Raw genomic sequence first — 10,087 nt, forward strand, 5'->3', positions numbered from 1 at the left:
CAGCTTGTCAAGAAACCTTCCTGGTGATAAGACCCTGTCAAGCTACTGGGTTTTGTTCTGGACAGTAAACTCAACTGGGCCAGCCATATTCAGCATGTGACCACAAGACTGTCCAGAATTTGTTTTCTGCTGCTGAAGCTGAGGGGTCATGTGACTGAGGCCTATTTAGTCATGGTGTATCACGCGCTCTTCACTGTGACGTTTCCTATGGCCTACTCATTTGGGGTCATTCAGCAAAGGCTGTGGACATAATGAAGTTGCAAAACTGGGCTGCCAGAATCAACACCGCAAGTGAATATCGTGCACATTGCAAGCCCCTTTTTGTTAGACTTGGTATTCTAACAGTGATCTGCCACTTCCTACTTCTCTGTCTGATGTATGTCGAAAAGAACCAGCCGTACATGTTGACTCGGACTGATTGCATGAACATGACACCAGACATCGAGAGCTGATTGATATTCCCAGAGTACGCCTTCAGAGATCAAGGTATGCTTCAGGAGTTCGGCATTGCGATAATTCAATAGGCTGCCTACAGGAGTGGAACAGTTGGATTTTAAGAGCGTTCGAGAGAGTTGTATCCAAGCACTTGAAAAGCAAGGCATACTACAGTGTCGGTGAATATATGATTGATGATTTGTCGGAAATGCTGTCTTGCTAAACAAGCCTTATGTATATTTGTTTCGTGTATTATATGTTTTTGACGCCATCGATCTCATATTATGGGTAAAGGATGCAGATTTAGGTATAAAGGTAGGTAGGTAGGAATATTGAAGGTAAAAAGAGGGAAATAATTCGGGGGCACTACCGGCCGCGGAATCCAGCATTGAAACTATCATATCAATAGAGAAGATATTTAGTATCTTAGGTCCATAATGTGATCCCAAAAACCACATGTAAAGATAAAAATTTAAAAAATCAACTTTCCGCCATTTTTTTCTGTCAATAGATACTCTTTTACTTTTTTTCTGTGCTTCATTGTAAAAAAGAATAAATAAAGAATTTAAGTTTGTGCTTTGGTTTTAATTATAAGTTTGTGCTTTATTTGCAGACTTCCATTATGGCTGTAGAATTTGATGGTGGGGTTGTCATTGGTGCTCCAAAAAAACATAACTCTACATAGACCCTAGCCCTTCTAGCATATTGCAATTTTAAGCAAAAACCTAACCGATCCTATGAAACATTATTAAATAACCTAAATAAACCTAACCCCTAACCCTTTCACATTTGTTGAACGATAGACAATGATAGCAACACCATTGCAAATCGAACACTACCATTATAACGTGGACCTTACTAAATACCTCAAAGAATAATTTGATTAACTATGTTATAACTGTGACTGTTGCTGGCCGTTACTCTGTTTCTGAGACAAAGAGAAGCTGCTAATCTTCATTTTTGGTCGAGTCACTTTTGAGTTTTGGTATGAATTGCGTGGAGTGACTGAACAGTATTTTTATTATAGAAATATCTATTAATCAGTGTTGTTTCTATTTATTCTATTAAATTTAATTTAATAAACTAATTCATCATGATTTTGATACTTCAAATTGAACCCAAATGATTGGATGAATGAGGAGCTAAGTACGGAGTAAGTATGTTTTTAGGTTATACAAACTAAAGCCGCTGATCATTAAAATCTATTAATTTAGCGTTTATTCTTAAAAAATTACTCGTTTTATACAACTTCTTTTTTCTTGATAAGTTATTTATTATTATTATTATTTTTATTTCATCCCAAACATCTGAATAATCAGACTGGGGATAAGTCAAAAAGAGCAACCTAAAGGAGGTTCTCACACTATCATGATACATTAAAAGACTGTAATTATACAATAGTCACATGAAATATTAATAATACATATATACATATATATATACATATATACAGTATATATAAAAACGCAGTTAGTCAAGATTACCTATGTACAAGGACCTGGGAAGAATCAAAGACAAGGAACAATAATATATCACTCCTGCAGAAACTCATCCACAGATAGTATGGCCTTTCAAAACAACCTCTTTAACATTCCTCTGAATCTTCGTAAGTCCGCCATGTCTCTAATATCCTGAGGTAATCTTATTATATTTTTGGGCCCATATATTGCGGAGATTTTTCAAACATGGCGGTTCTATGAGCACCACTGATAGGGAGGCTGAGTGCCTTGTATTGTAACTGTGATTTCATTATTGCGGGTGAAGTTGGTAGGTTTTTGTGAACGTATGAACAGATCTCCAAGATATACAGTGACGGCTGTAAGTATCCTGCTACTCAGGAATAGTTCTCGACAGGGATATTGGGGGGGCTTACCAAAAATAACTCTTAATGCTTTTTTCTGAGATCTAAATACTTGGATGAAAATTTTGATCTTCCCCAAAGGGTTATGCCATACTTGAGGAAGGAAAAAGATAACCGTAATATACCACCATTAGGGCTTTGAAGCTCAATGTGTTTTTGAGCACTCGCAGAGAGAAAATAGCCGAGTTAACCCTGGAGCATATTTTTTGAGTGTGTACTGACCAGTCCAATCTACTATCTAGTGTTACTCCTAGAAGATCAACAGCAACGCTCTGCTGGGGAACACTCAAATCGGCCAACTCATTAAGTTTCTGGATGCAAAATGGGGGGTTGAAGGTAATGAACTTGGTCTTACTTGAGTTCATAGACAGACCATTTGCAGCAAACCATTTCTTGATATTCAGTACTCTTCCTGTGTTTGGGTGACTACAGCTCTCAAACGTGAATTAGTGATAATAGATGATGTGTCATCGGCATACTGAATATGGCTTAGTAGAGCAAGATGACAGATCATTTACGTATAGAATATATGTGGGACCAAGATGGAGCCCTGTGGTACACCAGCATTGATTACACGCCCATTTTGATTGATAATTTTTATTGTCATGGTTTATTAGGGTGCCTGCATCCTCTCTTTCAAAAACTAATTGAACCACCACAGTTCCCTTCCCGAATGCCATATTTTTTCTCAACTTTCAACAAGAATTTCTTGATTAGTTTTGACCAAAAACGCACTAGAGCTAAAAATGATTAAACAATTATTTATATTTCATTATAATGCAGATTAATTAGCTAAGACCAGTTATTTTTTCCATACTGATAGGCAATTAGGTCTAGGCCTTTCTGATACCTACTATTTTTGAGTCGTAAATTTTGAAAAACCAGAATTAGCTAGCCTACATAACATTGCCGGCAACTGTTCAAAGAACTACGGATCCTCTCTGTCTCACCTGCTTACCTCGTTATTGCTTTTAAAACAGCTACTTCAAGTGAGAGGCCAGGCTCATGATTATTTTACTAGAAGACGTGATGATATAGACCTGCCACAATTGCGACTGGCAAGATCACACAACAGTTTTCCAATTCGCACCCTGAAAATATTCAACAGGCTCCCCCATTTTGTCTCTGTGAATTGGAAGATAAACAATTTACAAATGTGCTTCGAGATAAACTCTTCGAACTTCCACTCTATTCCTTGAGTGAAGAGGAGATCAGTTGTTTTATTTGTCTCTTTGACATGCCATCTCGATAGTTTGTGTAAATTTTATGAACGTTTGTGTTTTTAATTTCTTTTGACGAAATCTATCCATTGTAAAGACTGGTCATGGATGGAAAGAAAATTGAATTGAACACAATACAAATTTTTTAGGAAAAGCAAAATACAATTTAAAATTGCTATTCTCTGTACAAGTTATTCTTTCACAATCACATTATTAAGATACAAATTTCATAAGACTAGGTTACTTAATTAAACAACTAGCTTACCCGGCAAACTTTGTACCGCCAAAAAGATAATGTATCTCATGTCACACATGACTATTTGGTGAATCATGAAACGTATCTGACAATCAATATTTTCATTTACATCTCAATACAAACTACCTACGTGCTTAGTAATACAGCATTTATTATTCCGAAAACATATTCTCTTCAATCAATTGCCATATCTCCTATAGTCTACTCATGTGGGGTCATTCAGCCAAGGTTGTGGACATACTTAAGCTGCAAAAACGGGCTGCTAGGATTATAACTGCAAGCGAACATCATGCACATTGCAAGCCCATTTTTGTTAGGCTGGGTATCCTAACAGTAGTCAGCCACTTCCTTCTCCTCTGCCTCATGTATATCAAGAAGAATCAACAAAATCTGTTGACTCGGACTGATGTACATCAACATAACACCAGGCATCGAGTGCTGTTTGACATACCCAGGGTGCGCCTCCAGAGATCGCGGGTATGCTACAGGAGTGCAGCTCTCCGCTACTTCAACAGGCTACCTGCAGGAGTGAAGCAGTTGGATACCAGCAAGTTCGAGAGGCTGTGACCGGTTTTTGAGAGCCAGGGCTTATTATGATGTACAGGAATTTTTAAACGATGACCTGACTCAAATACTTTCTGGCTAACTTGCCAGTAAGTTGAAGAGCAAGGCCTTAGATGTTAACTATGTGTGCTTTATCTTGATCGCTGCCATCTTGATAAATTAGTGTTTTCTTGTTTTTGACTTTTATTGTAAAATGACGCCATCGATCCCACAAGTGTGGGTAATGGATGAAGAAGAAGATATAAAGGTATAATTGGTAGTAATCTATTAGTAAAGTGTGAATTAAAAAAAAGAAATAGGTTAAATCAGTGTTTCAAAGATGATTTTAATGTTTTCTTAGTTGTTGATTGTCAATAGATGGTCCAGGAAATAATACATCATTTCAAAGAGAATTCAATGCTCAACAAACCTACGATAAGCATCAGTTTTTATGATGCATTGTTGGAGAGGTATAAGCTCTGAAAGAGCAAAACATTGGATAAAAACCTGTTATTTCAACAATTACACACCTTCAAGAGCGAATATCTCGGGAACTGTTGGGAATATCACAAAATTCCACTGAACAAAAAGTGTAGAGAATTTATCAAGCTTCATTTTTGAATATTTATGTCGGTTGAACGCATTGTCTCAAATTTGCAAAGTCAAAAATGTTGTTTAAAAACTTTACCTCCAAATTCCTTTGTCAATTAGTATATTGTTGCAAAAATGGAAATTTGACACTCAACACTAAAGCTGTTACAACAGGTGTAGGAAAATTCATAAAAGCGTGAAATTATACATCAAATTGAAGAGAATTTAATACCTTATAAGCTCATATTCAGCATGGATTTTTCCCGTCGATTTTTAAAAAGCTATAAGAGCAAAAATAGAAAAAAATTGGTGGCAAACGTGGGTTTTTCAAAAATGTTACACCTTCAAGAGCGGATATTTCTAAAACTAGAGGAAATATAAAAAGTTGTTGAATGAATATTGTAGGAAATTATGCAAGCTTCAATTTGTTATATGGCAGTCAAGTCCTTGGGATACATAGTTTTTGAGTTTCAAAACCACTTCAACCTCATGGTTCCGGCAAATCGATTCCAGTTGAATGCAAACAAGACCCAGTATATATTCTGCAGCTTGTCAAGAAACCTTCCTGGTGATCAAGACCCTGTCAAGCTACTGGGTTTTGTTCTGGACAGTAAACTCAACTGGGCCAGCCATATTCAGCATGTGACCACAAGACTGTCCAGAATTTGTTTTCTGCTGCTGAAGCTGAGGGGTCATGTGACTGAGGCCTATTTAGTCATGGTGTATCACGCGCTCTTCAACTGTGACGTTTCCTATGGCCTACTCATTTGGGGTCATTCAGCAAAGGCTGTGGACATAATGAAGTTGCAAAACTGGGCTGCCAGAATCAACACCGCAAGTGAATATCGTGCACATTGCAAGCCCCTTTTTGTTAGACTTGGTATTCTAACAGTGATCTGCCACTTCCTACTTCTCTGTCTGATGTATGTCGAAAAGAACCAGCCGTACATGTTGACTCGGACTGATTTGCATGAACATGACACCAGACATCGAGAGCTGATTGATATTCCCAGAGTACGCCTTCAGAGATCACAGGTATGCTTCAGGAGTTCGGCATTGCGATAATTCAATAGGCTGCCTACAGGAGTGGAACAGTTGGATTTTAAGAGCGTTCGAGAGAGTTGTATCCAAGCACTTGAAAAGCAAGGCATACTACAGTGTCGGTGAATATATGATTGATGATTTGTCGGAAATGCTGTCTTGCTAAACAAGCCTTATGTATATTTGTTTCGTGTATTATATGTTTTTGACGCCATCGATCTCATATCATGGGTAAAGGATGCAGATTTAGGTATAAAGGTAGGTAGGTAGGAATATTGAAGGTAAAAAGAGGGAAATAATTCGGGGGCACTACCGGCCGCGGAATCCAGCATTGAAACTATCATATCAATAGAGAAGATATTTAGTATCTTAGGTCCATAATGTGATCCCAAAAACCACATGTAAAGATAAAAATTTAAAAAAATCAACTTTCCGCCATTTTTTTCTGTCAATAGATACTCTTTTACTTTTTTTCTGTGCTTCATTGTAAAAAAGAATAAATAAAGAATTTAAGTTTGTGCTTTGGTTTTAAATTATAAGTTTGTGCTTTATTTGCAGACTTCCATTATGGCTGTAGAATTTGATGGTGGGGTTGTCATTGGTGCTGATTCGAGAACTACAACCGGGTGAGTTGAGAAAAAGAATCTTTCTATTTTTTAATAACAATTTCCATTTATAAAGTGCTGTATTTTGTTTCAGATTAATTGTTCTCCTGCACAGAAAATAAGTTGATTTAGAATTTTTACCAACTTATCATTTCTTCATTCCAATTGCCCCACGGTTTCATATTGGAGAAAATATTTTCAATTTCGTAATGAAAGGCTGCAACAAATTCAAGGTCCTATATTCCAAAAATCATGCCAACTTCCAAAACATCTTCATTTAGATTTTCTAGTTGATGTTAAAATAACAAACAAGATAAAAAAAACACATTTTGAAAAAATGAATGTAAAATTGAATTGGTCCATAGTGAGATTCACTTTATTAAGTCAGCATCTGATTAACATTGGGTTGCTAAATCGTTTATAGGCTTTGCAAAAAATATAATTACTTACCAGGTTATTCAATCTCCATTGTAAAAATGTATTATTAAATAATGAAAAGATATACCATTTTTTGGTGAATATGATATAATTGATCCTACTCACATTATATCATATTGATATATTTGAGATATAAATTGATCATTATTGGCTTTCGACAATTACTCAAAAGACAAAACTCATAGTTAGCAGTTGTTGCCTCTCAGCTGTGGAATGCTCAACTACCCAACATTATTTCTACTTCTTTAACATCCCTTAAAACCCGTCTATACATACATCTGCGTATGAGAGAGGCTTGATGCAGAAATGATGTGACGTTTGATCATTCTTGGTGTTAAATCTCATACAACCAATGCTCAATATATTCAAATATTTGCAAGATGAAGTGAATATTATGCAATATTTTATTCAACCTGGCAACATTTGTCTCAATAAATAAATTATGAACCATGATCAACTAATAATATTATTCCAGATTTACCGGAATAACTTTAATCACAGATGACCTTCTATCTAATATAGAAAGCGATTAAAAATTGGCTACTATGCCGTCCTATCTATAACGTAAATCTCACTAGTTCACTGGTTCAAAGAATTGAAAGATTACCAATCAAACTAGTAGGATAGATAACATCCCATTGTATCCAAGTTACCATTACATTCACAACCATTTACAAAATGAGTGCAGTACACTTAAATTAATGTTTTAATATTCCAGATCTTACATCGCCAATCGTGTGACTGACAAACTGACAAAGATCACCGACAATATCTACTGCTGTCGGTCCGGCTCGGCTGCTGACACCCAGGCCATCGCCGAGATTGTCGCCTATCATCTCGAATTCTACACGTACGTTGATAATAATCTAATCTATATCACTATGAACTTCAATAGGATAAATATATTGAAATGATGAAGATGTGCAACTGAGATGCGTTCAAGGGCCTGATTTATCTTTATCTTGAACTCTTATTCGAGAAGTTGCCGTTCCTATTGATTAAATAATACAGATAATTAGCTTGGTTGGACGTAGGATAGTTTTTCATTCTTCCTTGAAGATAGTAGAAGAGACAGAGATACTCTAGTTGAAGTAGGATTTTATCTCAAAATGTTTATACCGGATAGTAATAATAATTTTTCTGATTACCAATGAATTGCAACTAGAAGAGTTTATTTACAAATTGTTATATAATACATATATATATAATACATAATAATTATAATCAAGAGTGCGGCAGCAAAACTTCCTTTTTTAAAAGTAAATAAAACTCTTTGTATGGATCAGAAAGTTTGTATTTATTTTTTGTAATTCAGGCGTTTATATAAAGTTTTGTTTTAATTAGTTTTGAATACCAAATCAGGTAGGTGACATTTCCCATTCTTCATACTCTGAGTAAACCGATTTCTGGCGTTTGTCATGACTCCTGCCACCATTGCAGGCTTTATGTTAGCACCTTCTTCCCTGATATTGGTCTTCAAATCATGTAGGGTCCTTGGACGATTTTCATAAACAAGGGATTTCAAAAACCTCCATAGAAAGAAATCACGAGGTTTCAAATCGGGCTGGTCACTCCAAATCGCTCCTATTGAGACGAGTGTTCCCTCAATTGAAGTTACGTCCAGAATTTCATGCACAATTGCCATCTTGTATGGATGAAAATGAAGATCATCATGAAAAGTTCGTCTCACAGAACGATCGGAAAGTCCAAGAGCAGACGTATGTTTGCGCGCAGAACGCTGTGGTGTTCGCAACATTGAAACTCTCACTGCCTCCATGTTCTCAGGTGACCTAATGGGCCGAGGGATTTCGGTTCTTCGTCTTGTCGCACTTACAGTCTGAACGTAGTGACCCACATAACAATTGATTCCCGGTCTGGGACAGAAGCCAAGGGGCTAAATTAAAGCGATTTCGAAATGCGCGCTGGGTTGTGATCACAGAATATCAGCTCGAAAAATAAGTCTCAACGGCAAATGCACGCTTCTCATTGTTCCAATGCATGATGGTAACTGAACATGTCGGGAAGAAAACTTTATAGTCTGACCTCTCTAGCAAGACCAATAATTTTGCTCTACTACGTTATCAGCTGACTGAATGGCGTTCACTTAAAAAAAGGAAGTTTTGCTGCCGCACCCGGTTCACATTCAAAAGAGGTTGCTAACAATAAACTTAGTACTAATTTTGATAATACTCCACATATGTGTTGGGATGATCATAATATTATTTTCTATAACACGAGCAAAAATGTTCAAAAATGCAGTGATGATAGCATAGAGAAAATATATCATAAGAAGATATCCCATGGTATAGGGCTTTTATGTTGAAAATTTCACTGTTAACTCAAGCCGAAAGTCCTAGTAGTTGTTCTTCGTAAAGCTATGTGACGCTGGTAGTCTCTCAATAGTGTGCCGTTCTTACACTCTCACTCCATCAAAACAGTAATAATAGACAGTAGTCGACAGTAATCGGCTTGAAATTTGGATCTTGGACGAACTATTCCATGGGATATCATCTTATGCTATATTTTCTCCAGGGTATCACCATATATGATACAGTATCAACACAATATATTAGTGTCATCACAACGCCCTATACCATGGTATTTCTTCCTATGCTATCTTTTCTCTATTGTGATAGACCTATACAATTAGAAGTTGGTTATGTTTCATAAATTGCTAGTATATAATTTTCATTATCAGACAACAGTGAATGACTAATTAAGAACAGAGACTAATAATAATAATGAAATAATGAACCGATTATTATTGGATGATTTTGCTACAGAACTGAAATTGGCGAAGAGCCTCTGGTGGAGACGGCGGCGGCCATCTTCCGAGAGATGTGCTACACTTACAGAGGTCAGCTGATGGCTGGGATCATCGTGGCCGGCTGGGACAGCGTCAAGGGAGGACAGGTACATTAAAGTCACTTCATTTACAAACATCAAACATTGTTAAAACGTTCTTGATAAAGTTGTAAACACCAAACATTTTATAACGTTCTTAAATAACGTTATAACGTTCTATAGATTTAATTAAGTTTGTAGTGTTAATGTTGATGTTGTGGAACTTTTCCAGCCGATGATGTGTGAGCACACA

At 36.5% G+C, this 10,087-nt stretch overlaps 1 protein-coding gene across 1 annotated transcript; it reads left to right on the forward strand.

Annotated features, from left to right (window-relative positions):
- Positions 1–6,468: 6,468 nt before the first annotated feature.
- Positions 6,469–9,927, forward strand: LOC120350487 (proteasome subunit beta type-6-like). Its single transcript, XM_039424027.1, has 3 exons — positions 6,469–6,573; positions 7,709–7,840; positions 9,774–9,927. The coding sequence occupies exons 1-3, from the start codon at positions 6,515–6,517 to the stop codon at positions 9,910–9,912; spliced, it is 330 nt and encodes a 109-aa protein (XP_039279961.1). The 5' UTR covers positions 6,469–6,514; the 3' UTR covers positions 9,913–9,927.
- Positions 9,928–10,087: the final 160 nt, after the last annotated feature.

The sequence above is a fragment of the Nilaparvata lugens genome, chromosome 3, assembly GCF_014356525.2.
Source record: "Nilaparvata lugens isolate BPH chromosome 3, ASM1435652v1, whole genome shotgun sequence".
In the NCBI taxonomy this organism is placed as follows: Eukaryota; Metazoa; Arthropoda; class Insecta; order Hemiptera; family Delphacidae; genus Nilaparvata; species Nilaparvata lugens.

Bases quoted from the DNA above. Each gene is read 5' to 3' on its own strand.
- LOC120350487 (XM_039424027.1), top strand. From the start codon at position 6,515: ATGGCTGTAGAATTTGATGGTGGGGTTGTCATTGGTGCTGATTCGAGA. The intron at 6,574-7,708 runs GTGAGTTGAGAA...TTAATATTCCAG, and splicing joins GATTCGAGAACTACAACCGG to ATCTTACATCGCCAATCGTG. The intron at 7,841-9,773 runs GTACGTTGATAA...ATTTTGCTACAG, and splicing joins TATCATCTCGAATTCTACAC to AACTGAAATTGGCGAAGAGC.